The following is a 24,712-nucleotide window of genomic DNA, read 5'->3' as shown; positions in this document are numbered from 1 at the left end:
GTCTTTTAAAATGCACTCGAGAAATGTATTTTCTGTTTATAGTGCTGGATTTTAGTGAGTCAAATTGTGTTCAGGCAGTATGTTTGCCTCTTCACGTTCTGTGTGACACTGGAGTGAAATGGAGACTTCGGTCATTCAGCTGCAGGCTCTAAGAAGGTCTGTTGTAACTGTGCATTTTAATTAACCGGCTCAGCTGAGGAAATATTGTCTCTCTACTGTGGCGTAGCTGTCTGCCTTGTAAAGTACCTCCCTGCATAAACAGAGGACTTCTATTTCTTAAACTGCCTTTCCCTCATCGTCTTTAAGAGTATGTTGGGCTTTCTCTTTTTTATTAAATTACAGGTGGAGAAGGTTTAATTAACTCTAAAATGACTCTTCTGCAAACTCAGTTGCATTTTTTACAACACTTTGAGCTACAATATAGCTACTGCAGGCTGCATGCTGTTATTGGAGCACACAGAAACATTTAGAAACCTAAATCTGTTTTGTCATATTACCAGAGATGGCATCTGCACTTGGGTACAGTTGAAATATAAATTGAAGATCAGATAGGTTTGTGTTTTTTTTTTTTTAAACAATCAGTGGACCACTGTGAACTGAGCCAACAAAATGGGAATAATTTAGCCATTGATTACTTTTGTTCAACACACTGCTGGGTCTTCAAACTGAGTTGAATATGAGGAGATAGTCATAGTTCAGAAAGTTATGTGCAAATTTGACCTCAGAAAATATAATTTATGGGTCTCATATTTAAAGCTGCTGAATACATTTTGTCAGAAACTTCCTGCTTCTATGATTAATTATATATTAGTTAACCACTGGGCTTCTTTTATTCAGTCATCATGAGACACTCTATCCAATTTTTTTTTTTTTTAAGAGACATGGTCTTGCTCTGTTGCTCAGGCTGGAGTACAATGATATAATCATAGCTCACTGTATCCTCCCTGGCTTAAGCAATCCTCCCACCTCAGCTTCCTGAATAGCTAGGACTACAAGCATGTGCCATCACACCCAGTTAATTTTTTTCATTATTTTGTACAGATGAGGCCTTGCTATGTTGCCAGACTGGTCTCAAGTGACCCTTCTTGCCTCGACCTCCCAAAAGTGCTGGGACTATAGGTATGAGCCACCGCCACACTCAGCCTCTGAGGAATTTTTGAATCTAAAATAGATTAATGCAAATTTCAGAACAATGGTTTTCCATCTTTTCAAACTATGCGCTATGGAGCCCAGGGCTCTTTACCTGAGTTGGACCAAGCAGATTCCAGTACTGAAAGGAAAAACAAATACAAAGCCTAACTAATTATTTTACTTGTTCCTCTTTAAAAAGAAAGAAAACAAAGAAGAATTGAAAAAAATTTAAGTAACCACTGGGTGTACCTTAAGCAAGAGGGACATAGGGGTAAAAAATGATTCAGTGACCACAGTGAAACCGTACAATGGATGACAGAGAACCTGAGGATTGCAGTTCTTGGAAGATTGCTACAAGTACAATGAAATTAGTTTGAAATTTCATGTAGAAGATTAAAAAAATGGACTGCAAGGTTCTCAAAAGTCCTTGTAACTACCAATTTTTATAACTAAAGAGAAGTTTCATTTCAATTTGTTTATTACATGTGCTCCAAAAAGGAATCCACTCTGTGGATGACAAAGGTTACCGTGGTCCAGAGTCTAACAAATGCTTCACATGAAAAGGGATGTGGGATGGTCTGTAAGTCTCCCCTACCTTGCAAATTCTAACTAAAATGCAACTTAAAGATATATTAGGAAGGAGGTCATTTCTGTTTCTAAAATTAAACTGCAATTTTAGTTCCTCATTTATAGGCCTGAACAAAACAGTTGAATACAAATAGAATTTTTCCTTCATTTTAAATTAAATTATTAGACTGTGTTATTTTAATGATTGCTTTCATGAGAGATAAAACTATTAGTATTTTCTTTTTAACTCAGTCTGAAGGTATATATCCAAGTTGTATAGATTGACTTATAAGTGAAAGTTGGAGAGAGAAAAATTGAAAGAAATTTTAGGTGGAGGTGAGAAAGAGAAAAAGATATTTAGTGCAAAGCAGTAAGGGGCTGAAGAGAAGGGAGGAAAAGAGAAACTCAGAAAAGGGAAGATGCTTCCGTTCTGTATGATCTAACAGGCCTTCTGCGTGATCAGTGTTTAGCGGGTCAAAAAAACGAGCATTGCCACTTGTCAGCTTCTGGTGTGGGAGGTCTCCAGTAGAGTAGTTACTTTAGAAATGTGTATAATCAGAGGTCAAAGACCTAGTTTCTGTCGTGGAGTAGGATATTCCCTTGGTGTGGGTAAGAGAAGAGAGGCCTCAGAATGTGTCTAAAGCTGAATCCTTGCAGAACTGAGGATGAGATAAGGAGACATCCAAGCTAAAGAGCAAAGGACCTTTCTCAGGAGAAGGTGGGCAAGGAGAGATCACAAATATATGGCTTTTAAACAAAAGTTGACTACCCAGACTCCGCAAAAATCAAGGTGTGTTCACAGCTAGACTTAAATATTATTTCTTTGTCTCAATTGTTCTTAGCTCTTATTCCCCTTAACATGTCCCTCCGAACGTTCGTAGCTTTGGTAAATATCACAGGAAAAATGATAGGTAGATTATTCACAACATGCAAGCAATTTAAATCAAAACATGATCTTTTAAAACTATATTTTCCTAAGAATATGATTGACCTTTGAACAATATGGGTTTGAACTGCATGAGTCCACTTAGATGTGAATTATCTTGCGACTCTGCCAATCTGAGACAGCAAGACCAACCTTCTCTATCTCCTCCCCCTCAGCCTAATCAACATGAAGATGTCAAGGATGAAGACCTTTATGATTATCCACTTTCAAGTAATAAATAATAAATTTATTTTCTTTTCCTTATGATTTTCTTAATATTTTCATTTTTCTAGCTTTATAGTAAAATACAGTATAAGATATATATAACATATTAAATATGGGTTAATTGACTATATTATCAGTAAGTCTTCTGATCAACAATATGCTATTAGTTCTGGGGGAGTAAAATATTTTATGTGGATTTTTGACTGTAGGGGAGGATTTGTTACCCCAACCCTCACATTGTTTAGTGGTCAACTATAATTTTTGAAGTCCGTTAAATGGTAAATGAGAAGAGTGTACATAGTGAAAAATCAATATTAAATTAAAACTAAAAGAAGTTTATATTGACTATATAAAGATATATGAGTTTGATACAAATAGGTTTCCATAGAGTTGAAATAGTTACTGTAGATTTTTTATAACAATAACTTTATAATAATGACCAGAAGAATCAATTCAACAACATCTATCATGCATAAAAGACTGTATCAATCACCATTGGAAGAAGAAAGAAAGATAATCCATTCCCTCAAAACGTGATACAAACCCATTAATAACTCTAACATAAGATAGACTGTGATGCAGTCTCTGTGAGAGGTACCCCCCGCCGACCAAAAAAACCAGAAAAGAGGAAAGGACAAGATTAAGAAGACATCCGGAGTGAGTAGAATCTGAGTTGGATCTGTATTATGGAAAGGCTCAGAAATTGACAGGAGGACTTGGGAGGGAAGAAAGGCATTTCTCACAAAGGAAATTGCTTGAGCAAAAGCACAGAGATAGGGAAGGCTACTTTCTCAAAGGCTACTTTGAGAACCTGCCAGTGGTAGAGCATGGGAAAGCGTATGGCAATAAAGGTGGAGATGTAGTTGGGCTTTGCTGGGAGGCTGAGGGTGCTGGTTTTACGTACCACCATCACTCTTCAGTATTAATTACATGCCCAGATGCCCCTGAGCTTATGGAAACTTAGATTCTATTTCTTGAAAGTCCACCGGGAGTCTGTTATTCAAAATAAAAGTGGGTAGTGTAATGTGACTATTAAAGCACATTGTGGTACTGAGATTTTTTAGCAGTTGGAGCTAATGAAGGGAAGGAGAAAGTATTATGTGCCAATCTTTGTATTAAATGATTTTATCTACATCATCTCATTGACTCTTCATAGGATCTTTATGAGTATTAAATTATATATGAAATGTACCTGGAAAAATATTTAACAAATGCTGATTCTTTGCCTGCTTTCAATCTCATGATGACTACATTGTTTTACACATTTTTTTATTAGGCTGATAATGTTGAGACTCAAGGTTTCACAGTTAGTAAAATCCCAGAAACAGAATTCAAACTATTTCTTCCTGGATCTATAGTCCAAGTTCTTTCTAATATACAAAGTTGTCTCTGCGTGAAAAAAATCTAAGGAGAAAGACTTTGTATAATTGCGATTCACTGAAAAAAATAATTCTCAAATATAGCTTACTGAATGAAACATGGATTATTTACCCTGCCCTGGCTTCTTTGGAAAGGCCCAAACTCATATTTGAGGAAAATACCGAAGAATCGATACAGGATGATTCCAGAGTGCTTTGCAAAGTTCTTTGCCCCCAGAAGCACTTTCCCTAACCAGGCTGGTTATGCCTGCTCTTAATATATGACTTTCTTACCTTTAGCTGAAGGCTTTTATCTCTATTTAAAGGTGAGTGCCCTTGGAAGGGATAATAATACTGCTCTCGATCTGGGAGCAGACATCTGGTAAGGCATAAGAAACCAAGAAAGCTCTGGGCACTACTGAATGGAAGAATTTCAATACGGATACTACTTCTAAATAGAGAAAATACGTGGAAACAGGAGGCTGAGAAGACACAAGGCAGGTGTCACAGACTTGACAAGATTACACTGTAGAGTTAAATCTAGTCCATCTGTTCGATGGCTCCTACCATGAGACTGACCCTGTGACTTTCTGGCAGGATCAATATTTGATGGGGAATTCTAGAAAAACAGGCAAAGCAGTGCACTCAAAGAATTGAGAAAAGATCTGCAGCCAGAAAACAACACAAAAACACAACAACAATAAAAAATACCACGAAAATCTATTAGAAATGGAAAAATAGAAGGAATGTCAGGATTAAATTTAGGAATATTGATGGCAAACTTGGAGGAGGGTAAATTAGCTTTCAAGAAAGTGAATTATAGGATCTCCATCATTTGAGATTTTTTTTTTTTAACATTAAGAAATGTATAATATAAGCTTTTGGCTATTTTGAAATCTATCTTGACTTTTTCTTTTGATCTATATCTAGCTTAATGCTCTTGCATTTCAGTGTAAACTAATAAAGACCCCACACATCTCTGTGTGTTAGACCATAAAAGTGACCAGAGTAAAGCCCATAAAAATATATGTGGATTTTTACATTTTACTACTTAGTCCTCCCTGTAAAAGTCCAACAGACTAAATGCGTGCTGACTTTTAATGAATGACATGAGATGGGCTGGAGTGGGTGCCACAGGTCAGAAGGAACACTATACTGGCAGATTAGACTTTAATTAGCAGAGGGATGTTCTAATGGTAAATCATTGGAAATTATTTCCTAAAGGGATCTGGGGATGTATGATTTGGCTTTGAGAAGCCTTTTGTGGGTGGTGTATAAATTATTTTAGGGCAGTCCTATAAAGAAGTGAAAATGCATAGGATTAATGAGTGAAACTTATAGGAAGACAGACTCAATATAAAGGGCTGTGTTCATATATGTTAAGGAAATCTGAGTTTATGAAAGGCATAAAAGGCTTTTTATCAAATCATTAGATAATATATACAAATTCCTGGTACATAATAAGGGCTCAATTATACCCAAATATATACATATACAAGTGTGTAATAAAATGTGAATATTCACCTTATAGGAAAAACATATATATATTTTTCTAGGCATGTACAACATCTCTAGCTTGGTGGAAATACAAAATAATTATGTAATATGTCCTCTGCCATATTAGAAAGACATTTAAATATTCCATTTTAATCATAATTCAATGATGTTACCTAACCCTCTGTTGGATATATGGCAGTACACAAATCAGTATTTATAACTTTCACATTAAAATTTTGTATACGTTGGGCAAAATCCCTTTCATAAATTGATAACTATATGCCAACACTGATCTTAAAGTACTGAGTTAGTTTTAAACTTCTTGGAGAGTTTTCACTGTGATAAACTTTCTAGAGTTTTCACTGTTATAACTATTTTCACTGTTGTAACTTAGAGAGTTTTCATTGTTGTAATCTTATACGTTTATCAGAATTTTAAAAGCTACTCTACATCTTCAATATCAACATGATATATTCTACAAGTTTTCTTTAAAGCTCTTGTGAGATTCTGGTCGACTGCATCAAAGATTAATGAGTGAACCTTATAGGAAGACAGTCGATATAAAGGCTGTGTTGGTAAGCATATTCTCTTTTAGAAAGCACATAGATCAATGTTAATGACAAGGATCACTCTTTTAGCTACATGAGGCCCACCCAGTGAAGCTATGAATACCGCTCATTGTAGTGTAGCCTCATGATACCACAGCTTCACTGTCTGACGACATTTTCCTTCTACTACTACTTCATTAATAAGCCTTAGCACCAAGAATGCTGAATAAGGATTTACATTTGATTGATGTCCTTTTCTCGTTACTGACAAAATGTATTTTCCACCCAGGATAACAGATGTAATTGATGTGATGAAACTTTAACAAAAATTGCCTGTGTTAAATGTAGTATTTGCCTTGTTATTTTATACTCCAGGCCAAAAAAAAAAAGGCACGTTACCCCTGAGAAGACAAAATTCTGATTATTGGAAAGAGTGTTTCTGATTGGTGAAATATAGTTGAGTACTCTCGTATATAAAGTCCTACACTTTGTTTTCTAGGAGTTAGATAATTAAGAAGGAGAACAGTAAGCTTTAATACTTCATCAGACTAATTCAACTACATATCCTCTTTCTTCAGTTGAAAATCCGAATATTCTTTAGAGGTGTTTTATAGATTGTAGAGGAAAGAGAAGTATCAGCTAGCTTTAAATTTGTTTTATGTCCTAATATTTAATATAGTGTGTAACTTTTCTTTTGGAGAGAATACTGCTCTTTTGAGCAGAATGACTGAATTGTGTTGGCTTATAAAGGAAGACATTTTGTGGTGATATAGGAATTAGAGACTCTTTCAAATAAGGAGAACAACAATTTAAGAGTGAGAGGAAGGAATAAAGGAAATTCCTGCTAGGGAAAAGTGGGAATCCTTAAAAATAAAAATAAAACATGGAGAATTGTTAATAAAGTTATTATCATTACAACATTTGCTGAAAAGGATAAGATAGAAGCTCCTTTTCTTTTTTCCCCAATAAAATGGATTATTATTGCTTATAGAAGTTCTGTTGTTAGAAAGTATAATTGTAAAATACATTGTACTTTCTTAGTCTTATATTATGTCCCAGATATTACTGTTCTCTCTGTGTTCCTGGAATTTTCCTCACATATTCAGGAGCTCTAACTCAAGAACATCTATTTATGACCCGATGAAGTCACAGTGGGGTAAAACTCACAACTGCTTTCCCCCTTGAAAGACCATCATCCTCTCTCTGATCTTTAGATATGCCACAGGAACTCACTTGTCAGAGAGGAACAGTCTATGTCTTCTTAAATTACAAAAATTTTGAAAATACACCTGATACTTCATATTGGTAAAAGCAGCTACATCAAGCGGAGGAAGCTTTTGGTCATTCTTTGATGAATTAATGATGTAATTTTACATTAGCAATGACATATAAAAGAAAGTCCCTGTGTTTTTATGCCCTTTTATCCAGTGATCTTTCAATAATTATAATTGATAAAGTCCATAGTAATTTCTATACCGAGGATCTTGGGCAGTCTTCCACTAGAGTGGCCAGGGGGAGAAACAGAGCAGATATCATGCGACCGATACCTGGAATGTGTGCTAATCCCAGAGTAACATGTTATGTGCAATTACTCTTTGCTCAATAATGATGTCATGTTGCCATATAAACATTATATTGATCCAGTGTAAAGTCAACAAGGAATGAAAAGGATACTAGAAAGGGAGTGGACAAAAGTAAACATCCTGATTGAAAGCCTTTGCTCTAATTACCTGATTTGAAATACACTAGAATTTTCAGTGAGTTTGATGGATATTTGTTTTAGTGTTCCCTGGTCGGTGTCTTTGTGTCTGTTGTACGTTGTGATAATCAGTGTAAACATCAGAGACTTAGATAACACGGGGTGGAAGAAGCTGTGTCGATGTGAAAACAGAAGGTCAAAAACAAAGTTCTAGACTTGTAATGATGTCAAATGGGCTTGGCTTTCTGTGTCATAGAATTTACTGATTTCTTTTTGGCTCATGCCAAACACAGAACAATAAAACCTACTGAGTATCTCATTAAGTGCTTTTTGAAACAAAGAGGCAGTTGCCATTTTAGAGTTTATAAAGCAGTTTTTACATTTCGTCCTCCCAGTAACCATGAGCCGTCAATAGTACACATCTATTTTACATAACGGAAACTTCAAGTTCAGAAAAGCCAGGAAATTTACCTGAGGTGACTTGATTAGCAAGTGTCAGAGTAACTTGAATTTAGTTCTTAATTTCTAAGGCCCATATTCTACCATGCATGGTTGTGATATTTTCCTCAAGTGAAAAAGATTCGAATTATTTTTATTTAGATTTTCTCTGTAGTATTTTATTATATTCTGCCCAGCTATCCAAAATCATCACCAATTTTTGGAGGTTAAAAGAATTTGGGTCCAATTCTCTAAGCTGTTATTATTAGAAAAGCAGTCACTTTCACCTGTGTGTTGTTATTTCTTTAATTAGTTTTCCATTAGAGCTATTTGATACAAGGTATTTAACGTCCATCCATTTTATTTCTCTTACAACTTATGTCATTCAAATTTACCTAGATATTCTTTTGTGCTCATTGTTTCTCCCAGCTCCCTCTGATTTTTAGTGTAGGTAGCTAGGAGAATACAAGGGTAGCAAAACTCCATGGGTTTGCTATAGATCTAGATTCTAATGAGAATCCAGAGCAAAAAGGAATAGATGAAGCAACACAGTTTCTGAATTTTTTCTTTCTCATGGCTCGATTCTTATTTGCCATGTCTGGAACTCACTTTGTCTTAGGCTTCATGACCTGATGCTGATTTCTGATGCAGTCTAATCCACACTTTAAATAAACTATTTGAGTTCTCATTTTGGTAAATGCCAAGGGAAGAAAAGATATTTCATGCACCTACAGCATCGAAAAACCTCTTGCCAAATCCATGAATCTGACTCTGCATTATCCTTCCCCAGAAGGAGAGCATAATTTCATTATCCATGAATCATCACCTCTTAGACTGTAACATCATTGTCAGAGAGCCTAATAGAACCAGTGTTCAGCTGGCTGAAAGCGGGGAGGGAGGGAGGGGAGAAAGCACTGGGGCAAAGCACAGGTCACTGGCACAATCAGCAAACTGGAGAGTTCTAAAGCCAGAAGGGGAGGCCCCCCCCCGACACCTTTGACATATCTACTGACCAGTAAATAACTGATGCTGACTCTTTTGATTTAATATTAAAATTTGTTTTTCCTACCTAAATTACATGTTAGTATCTTGCTGATGAAAAATATTAACCCACTTAATAAAAATATCAAAATGTTTAGCCAGCATCGATGAGTATAAGCACTTTAAGATATTTCTTATCTATTCTTATTGCATTATTACTCGCTTTGCATCTTTGGACGCTTATTTCTGGCCCTCAGTACCAGTTCTATCGCCTCTGTTCCAGCATTACTAAAAAAAAGTCAACATGAAAAGTATAACGTTCAAAAATTACATTATAATTATATTTCCCAGGGAAACAAACTAAATAAAATTCAAATCTGATATACTAGTCAAAAAAATATATGTTGTAAACCACGTTTACATAAGGATTCAGGATAAAAAGCTAAAACGTGTGTGAATAGCTGTGATTAGTCTAACCCGCCACTGGAGGTCACTGCTGCTCCATAGATAGACAATTTATTGCCTGTCTATTTAGTTCACTCACCAAATCAAGTAAAAATTGGTTTAAATTCTTTGAAAAGATGTAATGTCAACATCCTTGGAAAATACAAACTCATTTAAATGGAATATATCTTACATAAGTATTGCTTACAAGACTGTGGCTCTAGGATTATTCATATTGTGGTAGCGCTATGTGTACTAGGGTTAATAAAAATGGAAAAAACCCACATGCAGTTTCTAGACTAAATTCCATTTCTTCTCTGTTTTGGTAAAGCAAAGTATTCTGTGTTCTGTTGTGTAGTTCAACAGGTCAGCCTGGGTTTTTTTTTTTTTTTTTTAAACTGTCGTCACCTTTGGGAGAAGTCCAGTATTTTATGTAAATATGCACTAGAAAAATGAGTATCAATCACATTTCTCTAATATGCATGAGTTTGAAATACTTATACAAATAGATTTATGGTATGTAGTCCAGAAAGTTCCATGGGATGGAGGTGAGGCAACAACTTTTGAGCAGGAGACTGTTTGCCAGTTGGCTTTTTAAAATTTACAGTGGTAAACTAGTTATTGTGTAATCTATAAGAATTACATATCTATGCTCAGAAGATACTGAGAACTAGAGAAGCTTCATTTTCAAAGAGTAAGGAGGAAGAAAGAACTTTTTCCCCAGAATTTCCTGTCCCAAATCAAAATGTGTTTTACCACCTAAGGGATTTATTTTGGTTCTTATCTATTACTATGTTAATAAGTAAAGTTAGTCATTAAAAAGTGACCAGCTTTCAAAATATTGGTCATTCATTTAGTCTTATATTTTATATGTCAAGTAGCTTTGAATTTTAGAAATACTTTTCAATATAGTAACTATATTTTATATATACTACTAGTACCACAGCATTGAGAATTTGCAATAATTTAAAAATATAAGTATACCGTGCCTAAATATATTTGGTATCCATCACAGGTAAGGCAGAAGTTTCTGTCAAAGAATAGAAATGGACTTTTTCACTTTAAGACTGCATTTCATTAATACAAACATCTTTAGTACAGATAAAAATGAGGCTAGCCAAGAAAATTTCTTTTTAAGATGGAATATGTATTTACTGATACTTTATGAAAAAATGTAAAATTACAACTTCAGTAAAAAACATCACAGTAAGCTCAGTCATTCAGTAAGCTGTAAGGAAGTGTCTGCATTATTAATCAATTGAAAATATGTGACTTTTTGTCATTAATAAATGTATATTCAACAGTTATTCATGGGTAAACATTGTAGCTACGATGTTTTTCTGAAGTGGCGTCTATTGTAAGATTTAATCAATATCAAAGTACCTTGAGAAATCTACTTTAAATGTTTCTTTTTCTTTATTGCTTATAAAAGTATGATTTTAGTAATCTGGCATCCTTAAAATTTTATTTCATGGTGACTTGCCTAGATTTTTCCTCTCAGCATATGAAAAACCTCTAAACAATAAAAACAAATTAGTAAAAATAGCCATTCACTTATTCTTCTTTGCTGCAGTGATTCTGTTTTGAGAGAGCAGGGACATGGTTAAAGATGTAGGCAAGCCAAATTAAATGAAACAGCCTCAATGTTGCAATTCCTGGTATTTGCTTCTATAATAAAACTGTTCATTTTGGAGGATGAAAGAGAAAACAAACTAAAGATATCTTTCTAAAACCTTAATGGACTGTGGTTCAAGTTACTCAGATACAGAGGCTATGATATTCGTGCTGCAGTCAATAAACTTTCACCAATGACATAAAAACATGCATGCAGCTTGCAGATTGCCAACAGGGTCTGTATAGAATTGTACTGATGGATGAGTTCACAATACAGATGAACACAGGGACACTGTAATGTCAGCAATAGAAAAGCAACAGGGAACTGTCATAGTGTTGGTCTTTTTTCCTATAAGATTTATTTTATACATTTATTAAGGTGTTATCAAAGTCATCCTTTTCAATGAGGCTGTGGGTGGAAATCATGTATTGGAATGAGTTCTCTTTACATATCTGAATGAAGTATCTGTCATTAGGGGATTGGTGTGTGCAGGACATGTAATGGAACACAACAGGGCAGCCTGACAAATTCTGAACAGAACAGGACGGGGCTCATGATTCTGCTAACTACATTAGGGTCTTTGAAGAAACTGGAAAGAGAAATTCTGGTAAGCTGTCAACCACATGCCTGTAGCAAGCTGCTTTCCCATTCATAAACCTTATCTGAAAACTCCCTAACTAACCTGAGGAGTGGTGGAGAAATCTGGCTTCTAAATGTTATTTCATTTATTTATTTATGAAACATACAGGCTAGAAGAAATTGACAGTGAAACCTCGAGTCTGATTTTACAGCGATGGGTTTCAGAGACAAAGCTTGGAGTCGAAAACTTTATATTTTATCATCTCACACTCTGCAGTTGTCTACTTGCAGTATTTTAACCCTTCATCACTTTGTCCCTGTGCTTGCCTTACTGTAATTCAGACACCTCTGGAAACTGCTCAGGGTGCTGCTCTAACGTAGCACCATCTTTTGATAGTTTCTCGCAGTTTTCTTTTTTAAGTCACGCATTGGTGTAAAGGCTCTGCTTGTCTTTAAAATGTTCGCATAACTGAGTCATCTCCAAGATTCAGCTCAAGCTTCGAGCACCTGGGATCATTCACCTCTTTCTTTGATTTGCCAGTGAGCTCCCAACCTCCTATAACTGTAGATTTGGTCCCACCAGGAGTGGAACAGCAGATGTGGGGGATTACTTATGAAAGAAGTGTTATCTTAAAACAAATGCAACATTAATGGAATCAATAGAGGGTCTTATACAATAGGCATTATACTAAACCGGAGTTCAAGCTTCACATTGATTGTGATATTTAAATTTCAATGGGTTGATTATGTATGAGAGGAAAATGACCAGTATTAAGAATGCACTAAAACAGAGAAGGACCTTGCCAGCAAAGTGAGAGGGAAGGGGAGGGGGCATCGCGTTCCCTTTATAGTCACCAGAGTTCAATAAAGCACCACTTACTTCCCAGCGTTTAAGAGCGCTTTTTATCACAATGGTTCATACCTCACACTCCCTGGAGCCTGATTTGCTATAGGTGCAGGGTCCCGTCCCATTCAGCAGCATCTCGCTGGTCTCCGTGTTGGTGGGTTTGTAGTCTACGTAAAATTCCTGGGTGCTGGGAGTCATTTGCTTTAGGGACTGTCTTTTCTTTTTCCTGTGCCTTCGCATGAGGGAGCGCTGCTGCAGCTGCTTCATGCTCGCAGGGTACCGCTTCCATGACACGTAGATAACCAGCAGGATGACGAGCACGGACAGGAAAAGCGCCACGCTCCCCGCGATGATTTTATGGAAAGAGATGTGCTCGGCGTCGGCATCAGTCTCTGGGCCGGGCTCTGTGGCTCCCACCGTCGGGGGCAAAGGGGGTTTGCTCTCATGCTTCGGCCTGGGGAGCTTAGGCTTAAACGTTGGCTTTGGGAGAGCCCTGGCCAGATCAAACCTCTCTGTAGTACTTTTGCCACAGATGCTGTAGTTCTTCACTGCATCGATCACATTTACTCCTTGCAGCTCTTTGGGACTGGCACAGATAATTGTATTCTCCCTTAGACCTTTAAAACTTTTCAGCCAGTTTACAAGGGAGCATATATTTCGGCTGCATTCCCATATATTCCCAGCAAGACTGATGTCATTGAGGGATATCCAAGAATCCAAAATCTCTTGACCAATAAATGTGAGCTTGTTGGAATCCAGGTTGAGGCGCTGCAGATTCGGGACACATTGGAAAACACTGGGTCCACTGAAAGCTTCGATCTCATTGCCTGATAAATCAAGCCTTTGTAATGAGCTCCAGGTCCAGGACATGGTCTGTCCTATGACACTGATTTTATTCCACTGCAAGTAAAGGTTCTGAAGGCTCACCAACCTTGGAAAAAGGGCCAGGTTGAGCTTGGAAAATTGATTGTGCTCCAGATGAAGTTCTTTGAGTCTGATCATGCCAGCAAAGACATTCCTGGCTAAACTTCGGATCCGGTTATATCCCAGGTCCAAAAGTTCCAGGTTGCGGCAGTCTTGGAATATTCTCACAGGGATGGTTCTCAGGGAGTTAGACCGTAAATGTAAACTCAGCAGCTTCCGCAAACCCCGAAATTGTTCAGATCCCAGAGAATGCAGCTGATTATAGGACAGATCCAAGTTCCGTAAATTTGTCACCGGTCTGAAGGTATTGTTAAGAAAATAGGAGATTCTATTGGAACTAAGAATCAGCTCTTTGAGTCTGCGTATTCCATTAAAAGCATTTTCGTCAATATTGCTGATATGGTTATGGTCAAGGTATAGCCAGGTGAGCTGGTTGAGCCCTTTAAATTGATTATACTTAAGTTTTTGAAGGCTGTTATAGCGAAGGGACAAACCTAAGCAACCAGCAGATATACTTGAGGGTATCTCCTGTAATTTCTGAGATTCACAATATACCATTTTGCCTTCACACCTACAGCCCTTAGGGCATCCTCGTTCGGCAGAAGAAAGCATTGTCAGTAAGACAGTGGGAGCTATAACCAGTGCTACAGCTGATCCGCTCAGTAGCCTAATTACATTGAAACCTGGAAATAAAAACAACTTAGAAAAGTTATCCCCCCAAAAAAGAATTAATCTTTAATCAAGCAAAAATAGGCATGTATTTTTCATTTTTTAAAATTTAAATCTAGATAACGTTTAACATCACATATAATCTCTTTGTAATTAAAGAGAACTGTCTTTAGTGCTTTGTTTTTTTTTTAAATAGTTAAACAAGGAAGCAAATAAATTCATAGTCTTAGAGCAGAGCAAGGTAATCTCTAAAATAATTAAGGCAGAATTATTACACAGACTAGAGGTTTTTTGTTTTTTGTTTTTAAGAAGGAAAGAAGAAAAATGACAAAACATACCCATCCTTTGTATTGTTCAAAGGTCGTCCTTAGGTCTTTTGCTTTGGCTTAGGGGCCACTTGCATGACAGCCCCTGTCAGCTGCACTGTAGTGAGTCAGGGCTCGCTGACACCCAGGAAGAAAAATTGGACCCCTTGGGAGATGGACCGATTTTGGAACATTATTCTTTGCCAGCCACGCAGAACACTCCAAGAACAAATAAATCCCAACACCGCATTCACAGCAAAACATCAAAATCTTCCTAGGTAATAGGATCTTCATGGATATTACGTTTTTGCATCTTTACAGTTTTTTGGGGGTGGCGGGGGGCGGTTAAAAAAAAACTGGCTCCTACAATTTCTTCTTATCGAAAAACATGATATATTCCTCCAGGCAATGTGGGGCTACCTGAGCTGCCACATCTGTATTCCATCGCCCAGCAGTTCCCGTGGTGAGCACCCAGTTCAGCCACAGAGCTGCGTTGGAGCCCAGAAGGCAGGAGAGCCCCGTACCGCGCACACGCTCAGCTCACTTCTGCAGACTGTCATTCTGAAAGCTGCTCGGACTGTTGCTTTGGTTTCAGTGAATGCAGTCTTATGTAAAGCTGCCCCCAGTGGTGAAGAACATTATGGGCATGTGCAGAAATGTCTCTCTTTTATCTTGCAAATGAGCAGGCTCTCTGCTGGAGAATGAATGATTCTTTTGGGTGGCTCAGTAGGAACTGAATGGTCACCGTAATCAATAACTAGCAACATTTTCTGTGATTTCCAAGTCTTGTTTTACAATTTGGCAACGTCTTTATTGTCTGTGTCCACTTAATTGCTAAACATGTGCTGCCCAGAGTTTTTCTGGAGCTTGACATTAAGTTCATAGACCGAACGTCAATTTTTCTTAACCTCAAGGTAGGCTTTAAAAGGAAATTTATAAAATGAATTATTGAGCTTTTCACAGAGAAGCATTAACTGCCTGCCCATTTGACCTCTTGGAGTCACAGTGATTATATTATGCAAGGTATCTTAGGATGCTAGAACACAAACATTTTGGAATAGAGGGGATGACTGATGAGAAATGAATTAATGTGGCCAGTAGTACCTCCAGTGTTCTCACAGAAGATGTAATTGGTTTTATGGCTATGGTGTGGTTTCTTGTTTTGGTTGTTGTAATTTTCTTTTAATTAGAAGGGAAATAAACCATTTTTAGTGTTAGTATGCGAATCAAGAGATCATTTGGTTCATAGTTTATTGATGTTACTGCTATTTATTACACTAATAATATTTATGGAGTACTTTGTAAGTGCTTTAAATGGGCTACCTTTTTTTTTTTTATCTTTAAACAATAGTATGATGTAGGTCCTATTATAACCTCTATTTTAAAGATGAGGAAACAGACTTGGAGAGGTAACTTTCTCAAGGTCATACAGCAGGCAGAGCTGAACTTCAGAAGCAAGTCACTGTTTTGCTGGACTGCTAACCACCAGGCAATCCTATTCAATAGCATTGTTACCTTCATTTTAAAAATAAATCAATGAAAATGAGGCCACTTAAAGGATTGGGGCAGGGAAGCTGTAATCAACAAATTCTTGCTTGTTCTATTAGAATTGTCTAAACTTCTTTTGGTCTGAGGCTCGTAAAGAAGTATAAAAACTAAGACAGGGCAGTTCAGTGATTAAGAGCATAGATTTTTGGCTATGTTACCTTAAGTGGCTTACTTACCTTCTCTATGCATCAGTTTCCTCATCTGTAAAATGGGCTTAAAAACAAAAACTCACTTCATGTTTTGAGAATTAAGTCATTTTAATATCTGCATGTTACTTAGAACAGTGTGTTGTACACATTCAAATAATATTAACTTTATACTTGCTGGGATTACATACTGAATATTGACTATACTGTCATTAACTCATGAAAAACAACTTTAGTGAGCATTTTTCAATATTGTACATGGTGGATTCACTCAGTCTTGCCTTCTTTGACGAGACAATTTCCTTTATGTTCATCATCTGAACTTTATCTTTGAAATAAATCTTGTGGTCCTATGGACCATCATTAGTAATTAATGTTTACTTCTTTTCATCCCCAAAGCAGAACACAGTAATATCTGCCATGTAGAGGCATTTTATTTAAAAATAATGGTATTCTTGAACTTTGCCTTGTTATGTTTTGTTAGGTGAATTGGCTGTGGAAAACCGTGGAGAGCTTTCACATTCTCCAAGGATGAGATTTTTGGTAAAGGTTAGTAATGACAATCAAAAGAGGTCCTACAGATGAAATACAATGGCTATTACCAATTCCTTGGGCAGTATGCTCTTCATAGGGCGGTGTTTTCCCCTGGAATTATCTAATCTGTGAATGCATATGAAACCCCCAGTGAGTTTCTTAAAAAGATAGACTTCCCAATCCCTTTCCCAGGATTCTCATCCTGGTGGGGGTTGGAAGAGTGTGTGCTTTTCAATAGCCTCTGATGAAATAAGGCTAAGAAACTCACTGTGAAGGAATGATTAAAAATGATGTTTTCTCCTAGTAGGAAGAGAGAATATGCAGACTTATAATACTGAGATGTAAGTTCCATGAGGACAGTGGCAATGTTTTATCTACTTCCTTTTTTCTAATATCTACAATAGCACTTGGCACATTGCAGATATGCAATAAATATTTATTGGAAAAATATATTTTTATGGGAGTCACAAGTACAATGGATACAGTATAACTGATTATGTAATGTTGGAGATTTTTACATGGGATTGAGCCTGCAAATTTCCTCAGTTAGTGAGACTGGAAACAGTTTTGGAGAAAGTATTCTTAAAGGATGTATCTACAAAGACAAAAATTAGAAAGTGAGAAAACTTAGTTGATCAGCAAGTGATCTTTACTTTTCAGGGAGATATCTCTTATCTTCATGGTTAAACTACAAATTTCATGACAACAGTAAATATGCTTTTGACTATTCCCCTCTGCTCAGTACAGAAGGGTAATACTGAATCTTTATCATTTAACATCCCAAATGGGCTTGACAACTTGTATCTCTCAAAAACAGGAATTATATTTATAACTACTCTCTCATTCCTCTGTTGCTTGAAAGGCTCTGATATTTCTCCTCATTCTCCCTGGGTCTCCCTGGATAGTCACTGAGACATCTGTTTTGCCCAAGAGCCAGGAGGGTGAAGGGCCCATCAACTTTGTGCTGCTTGTTCATGATGCTTCACTTCCCAGTGACAGAACAGAGGAACCCACACTGAGAATGTGGGCTCTCATTTTGCTTTTCCTGGGAAAAATATTGGATTATTTATAGTGAATATTATTCTCTGCTGTGTTACACATGTTGCTTTTAGTTTTCAGAGATTTTTATGTTATCTTGGTTTCTGATCTTATCTTACTGCATAGTTCTGACTTTACACTTACCCTTTGGATCTTATAATTGATATTTACTCTTAATACTAAAAACTGAGGGTTCAAAATATTAGAGTGAATGAATAAGACCTAGTATTGGCTAGCACAACAGGGTGACTGTAGTCAATAATGAATTAATTGTACATTTAAAAATAACTAAAAGCCTAACTGGATTGTTTGTTTCACAAAGGATAAATGCTTGAGGGCATGGATACCTCATTGATCCTGACTTAATTATTACACATTGCATGCCTATATCAAAACATCTCATGTACCCCATAAATATATGCACCTACTATGTACTCACAAGAAAAAACTACATGATAGGAATGCTGTGCTGCAATAAAAATGCTTTGATAGCAATATATTGATTGACAAGGAAAAATGTTCATAGTAAAATAATATTAAGGGAAAAATACTGACCATCAATCTCTTTCTCAAGATAATCAGTAGCCACTCTTGCGTTGGATCAGCCTCCAGGAACTGTGGATGGCCGCTACCTTGGCACCAGCCCTTAAGTTGGCATCACAACCAGGTCTGATCTGGTTCAGGATAATAAATTGTTTGAAGAGGGAAGATTATCCATAAGTCTAGCTGAGGAATTCAAAACAAAATAATATAATTCTAAGCCGTGCTGGATACTTGAGAGTGCAGAAATTACTGCAAAGACGTAGAGTAGTTCCTGAAAAAGAAAAGAAAAGGTTGTGTTCTAAAAGATTTTAGTAATTTGCCTGTATACTTTTCAAAAGTTTTTTTCTCCTTTTACTTGTCGACTATAGTGAGCTGATTATTTCTGATTTGCCTTTCAGCAGGAGCAAAATTATACTGCATTATGTATTTAGCAACTAGCAACGTCTTTTGCACTTAATATTATACACAGAACAAACCATAAACTACCTGACAAGTTAAATATCACCAATGTATCTAAGGCCTTAATGATTTATACAATTATAAAAATAGTGTCATATAGCTAAAGACTTTTTATTTTATTGCACTTATAGTACTTCAAATAGCTAAACATATTTTGTTTAAATTGGGTTAATAAATCAAATCTCAGTTTGGCAATACTGCCAAATTTCAGTCCTCCAATATGAAACTGAATTGCCAGATGTAAACTTAGAAATTCATAACTGAAAGAGGATGTACTGATATCTTAACAGTTGTTGACTTCAGATATTTTATTTATCTTAAAAATACATAATTTGAATACCAATTATGTGCCAGACTCTGTTCCAGACACTGGGAATACATTAGTGTGCAAAATAAAGGCCTGTGCCCTTGTGAAGATTACATTATAAAGGGGTAAGACAGACAATTAAAAAAATATATAGTATATTAGTAGATCATACATACTATGAAAAAAAGAAAAGTACAAGGAAGATTTGGGGTGCAAGGTATGAGGTGGGTTGCAGTTTTAAATTGGATGGTTAGGGCCATTAAGAAACTGGCCTGAGCAAACCTTGAAGGAGATGAGCTTGATAGACTTAAACAGATATATGGGGAGTGGCCAGCGCAAAGGCCTAACATGGAAGCAGATCATATGTTCCATTAACAGCAAGGAGGCCAATGAGTCTAGAGTCGAGAGAACAAGTGATTGAATAATTGGAGATGGAGGTTGTGGAAGGCCTTTGGATGACATTGTAAGAATACTGGCTTTATTATGGAGAAAATGGGGAGCTAACTGGAGATTTTTGTGCAGAGTTAATATATGATCAAATTACCTATTAAAAGGATCACTGCTATGGATTGAATGTTTTCATTTACCCTCCCCCAAATTCATATATTGAAACCCCAATTCCCAATGTGCTGGTATTTGGAGATAGAGCCTTTATGAGATAATTAGGTCATGGTATTGGATCCCTCATGACAGATCAGTGGGATTATAAGGATAAGAAGAGACAGACATGAGAGAGTTTGCTTGTTCTCTCTCTGCTACAAGAGAAGGCAGCTATTAGGAAGCCAGAAATCAGGCTCTCTTTGACATCAGGTCTTCTGGAACCTTCATTTTGGACTTCTTAGCCATTAGAACTATGAGAAATAAATGTTTACTGCTTAAACCACCCAGTATATAGTATTTTTGTTCTAGCCGCACAAACTGAGATTATCACTCTTAGTAGGGGATGCCGTAAGGAGGCTACCATATAATCCAGGAGATAGATGATGGTGCTTGGGTCAGGGTGTTAGCGATGGAAGTGGTGAGCATTGGTTAGATTCTGGATATATTTTAAATAAAATCAACAGAACTTTTCTAAGGAAATAGAAGTGATATGAAATAAAGAGGGAAATTAAAGATGTCTCATTTTTATTGGCTAAGCACCCCTAAGGATAGTTAAGCCATAACTGTTTTCGTGGGTCAAATTTTGGGAGCAAGACCCAGAGTTTAACACATTTGAATTAAATCTGGATACTTTTATTCACTTTCACGAGACTTTAATTCTTGAAAATATTTTCTTAATATTAAGCCTCAAAGCACCATGATGTATTTTTAAATATTTTAAAGGTTTTTTTTTGAACAGAAAGTTATGAAATGATTTGCAAAATTAGCCCCCAAACAATAACAAATGGATTTCCATTCAAATAAGCTAGATGTAGGCAACATCTTTGCATATGGCCTTGAAGGGCAATAGAGCCAAAAGATTTGATTAAAATTGAAATGGAAGATTACATAGAGACTAGGTAAGGAAGGCTGGGTGCATTGGCTTATACCTGTAATCCCAGCACTTTGAGAAGCCAGATCATGAGGGCAGATCACGAGGTCAGGAGTTCAAGACCAGCCTGACCCACATGGTGAAACCCCATCTCTACTAAAAATACAAAAATTAGCCAGGTATGGTGGTGCGTGCCTGTAATCCCAGCTCCTCAGGAGGCTGAGGCAGGAGAATTGTTTGAACCTAAGAGACAGAGATTGCGGTGAGCTGAGATCATGCCACTACACTTCAGCCTGGGCAATAGAGTGAGACTCCATCTCAAAAAAAGAAAAAAAAACAAAAGACTAGGTAGGAAAACATTTGGACTCAACCCATATACTGTTTATTGCATATGTCAGTTGACGTTTAAAATTTGAAACTGATTCTGGGCAAACTTCTCAGGGTCTCAGTTTGCTCATCTGCAAAATGGGATTCATCAAACCTGACTTTCACACTTTTAAGGGTTTTTATTTAGGAATCATTTTCATAATTTATGTTTAAGTACATGTACAATATTTATAAATTGTTACAGATATTTCTGGAATCAGAATATCTATGAGAAAATTAATTTTCCTTTGATTCTGTATAGGTTCTATGACCATGAACATATATTAACATATATTAAGGGTTATCAACATGACCAAGGGCATATCAGAATTTACTAATATTATAGGAAACGTTCCTCAGTATTTCCTTTATACTAATTTTAATACCACAACCATATATTATACAGCCTACACCATCAATATTCTGTTTATTAGCTTATAAAGTGCTTTCACCAATAGATACGTTTGATTTAGCTTTTGTAAAGATCTTGATGTTTGTGACCCAAAAACATAACAGGGTTGTCAGAATGCCAATATGGAGTTCCCTACAGCTGTGAAAATGATTTTCTTCATTTCTAGTTAGTTAGAATACTCATATGCATGTCTACATTTGTAATTATATCCAGATCTTCATCAGAGCATTAACACTTCTCTGAAATATCCTTGATTTCCATCTGCTTGCTTTAAGGGCTCCATTAAAAAACCCTGTCTGGGCACATATGGTTATGAGTGAATATCTCTGACTTAGATAAATGAATAAAGAATATTCCAGGTCTGACCATTAAAATGGTCTCTCAGTGTCTTTCTGGGAAAAGGCAGATTTAATGAATGAGACATTCCAAGGTTATCCAACATGTCTCCCTCCCATTCACCTGAAGATATATTTATGCTGCAGCATCAATCCACATTCTCAGGTTTTATTGCATTCCTCACTGTCACTTCCTGCAAAGGTAGTCCTAAGGTAAATATGGGAATATGGAAATCTAGCCAACACTATAACCTTCAGTGGCAGACTTCTGAAGGCTGAAAAGACTATACAACGTCAAGGAGATGCTTGTTTTTCTTCTTTTCAGTCAGAAATGTAAGGCATACACAAAAGTAGAGAGGCTAGTATAATAAATGTTAACTCCAATGATTATTGCTATTTTGCTAATTTTATTTCATCTATCCTTATACCTCTTCCCACATATGTGCAATTTTTTTTCTTTATGCAGTATTTTAAGAGCAAATCTTCAACATGTCTTTATAATCTATCTATCTATCTATCTATCATCTATCTATCTATCGTCTATCTATATCTGTCTGTCTGTCTGTCTATCTATAAAACACACATTTCAGTATGCCGTTCTAAGCAGTAGACTTTTATTTTAACCATCTACCATTATTAAACCTAACAAAATTAACAAGTTCTTCAAGTTGGTTTGTTTGTATCAAGATCTTAGAAAGAGCCCATATATTGCATTTGTTTTTCATGTATTTGAAGTCTCTTTCATTTTGTAATGCCATTTATTTGTTGGATACCAGGCTATTTGGACCATAGCTTCTTCCATGTTCTGCATTTGTTTTCCCATTGTGTCCTTTAACTTGCACAGAGTCAGTTTTCATGGCGTATATGTTTAGCAAGAGTCTATTCATTAATTTGGGCAGAATATCCAGCCCTCAAGTGGATATTTGGGGCATCCATTCATTCTTGGTAGCAACTTAAGATTTGAAGAACTTTTGACTAATACAGGACTTAGAGCTTAGAGCAAAGTTGTACTTCTACTTTGTGGTATTTATACCATCGGAGAATACAGTAAATGCATTAAATGGCAAGTTTGAGAACTTTGTTGGTTAATGTTCATATCACCAGGATTTCTGTTCTTCACATCCCATCACAATTGCCTTTTTGCCCTTAATCAGCAACAGTAATTATTTGTTGTTGGTACTTGCTAAACAAATCTGTGAATTTTTGTATTGCTGTAGAAGTGTTCATCTAACTGAGGCACAAAAAATTCTTATCAAGAGGACAGCAATCAAAATTCATTTGTAGTCATTTAAGCAGAGTTAAATCAGTTTTCTAGCTTTTCATTCAGAACAAATTCCATGAAGGAACATGTGGCACCAGAGTCTCACTGTAAAACTTACAGTTTTATGTATATTCCTAAATTTCCTGTAATTTCTCACAGTGGAAAAAAGAGTTTTAGAGGGACTATAAAAATCTCTTAACCAGATTTATACCTTAATATTGGATGTTTTACTTTGCATCTATGACTGTGCTTTGAATGTAAACTCAGTGTTGTTTAAATGGTATCATAACATTTAGCAATATCCACTTCACGTATATTCTGATGTAACAAGAGTTTTTGAAGAAAATCACATATTGTATTTTTAAAGCACTGTATATAACAGTTTCAACTGGATAGACTGGTGTTTTTAAAAATTTGACTTCTTGGCAATTACATCAGCTTTAGGAATTAAATTCTCCAGTCACCAGGAGGAGAAAGATAACAGACAATCTTGATTTTGATAAAGAAGCAGGTATGTCATAGGTTGGTTTTATTTTTGTTTCTGAACCAATGTCTGATTAAAAGAAAAATTTGGCTGGGCATGGAGGCTCACACCTGTAATCCAGCACTTTGGGAGGTCTAGGTGGGTGGATCACCTGAGGTCAGGAGTTCGAGATCAGCCTGACCAACATGGTGAAACCCCATCTCTACTAAAAATACAAAATTAGCCAGACATGGTAGCATATGCCTGTAATCCCAGCTACTTGGGAGGCTGAGGCAGGAGAATTGCTTGAATCTTGGAGGTGGAGGTTGCAGAGCAGAGATCGCACCATTGCACGCCAGCCTGGGCAACAAGAGCTAAACTCTGTCTCAAAAAATAAATAAATAAAAATAATTTTATTTTAGGGCCCAGATCTGAAAGATATTAAACTTCTGAGAAATGAGAATCCCTGCATGGTTTGCAATGAAGTAGCAGAGAACAGGAGTCTGTGGGTCCTTATATTACTCTAAAATATATCATCCTATATGGCAAACTGGAGGATCCTTGCGTGTACTGTTAATACTTGGTAGCTGTGGCCATCCCCAGTTGAATAGTTCCCTTAAGAATGTGGGGGAATGCTTAGGACACACTTCTGGCTAACAGCAGAGCCCCCATGTGGCAAAATTGTGAGTCAAGCAAAAATTGACTTAGTCCCTAGTAGCAACTGCCACAGATCCTTAATAAAAATAAAACATTTTTCTGGTAGAAAAATAAGTGGAGAATTCATTTGCTTGTTCAATGAGTATTTATTAAACTCTTACACTGTTCTTTGTGCTGGGTTTACAGGAGTGAATAAGACAAACTGCCTGCCACCAGAGGACTTCTTGCATTCTTGTTGATAAGATGGTAAAAAATAAAAATAGCTACACACTACAATGTCAACTAGTAATAAGTGCTATGAAGAAGAATAGAAAGGGCAATGACCATTTGATAGTATGGCCAGAAAAATCCCTTTCTGAGTTGTTGACAGTGGAGAGCAAGTAGGGAGCAACTCACATAACCCTGTCACTTCAGATGTAA

The 24,712-nt window shown here is 36.4% G+C and overlaps 2 protein-coding genes across 6 annotated transcripts in view; one reads left to right on the top strand and one right to left on the bottom strand.

Annotated features, from left to right (window-relative positions):
• The window catches only part of LRRTM3 (leucine rich repeat transmembrane neuronal 3), a 184,728-nt gene extending 169,394 nt beyond the window's left edge, over positions 1–15,334 (bottom strand). The window contains exons 1-2 of the mRNA XM_012451398.2: positions 14,786–15,334; positions 12,930–14,461 (exon numbers count right to left, since the gene is read on the bottom strand). Of these exons, the coding sequence (XP_012306821.1) occupies positions 12,930–14,461; positions 14,786–14,789 (1,536 nt within the window). The 5' untranslated portion in view covers positions 14,790–15,334. The remainder of the gene's footprint in view (positions 1–12,929; positions 14,462–14,785) is intronic.
• Positions 1–24,712, top strand: part of CTNNA3 (catenin alpha 3) — a 1,835,081-nt gene that overhangs the window by 802,355 nt on the left and 1,008,014 nt on the right. The gene's annotated exons all lie outside the window — the stretch shown is intronic.

Source organism: Aotus nancymaae, unplaced genomic scaffold (genome assembly GCF_030222135.1).
Source record: "Aotus nancymaae isolate 86718 unplaced genomic scaffold, 86718_ANA_hifiasm-v0.15.2.pri h1tg000010l, whole genome shotgun sequence".
Lineage (NCBI taxonomy): Eukaryota > Metazoa > Chordata > Mammalia > Primates > Aotidae > Aotus > Aotus nancymaae.
Note: the sequence above shows the minus strand (reverse complement) of the source record. Positions and strands in the feature narration are given on the sequence as shown.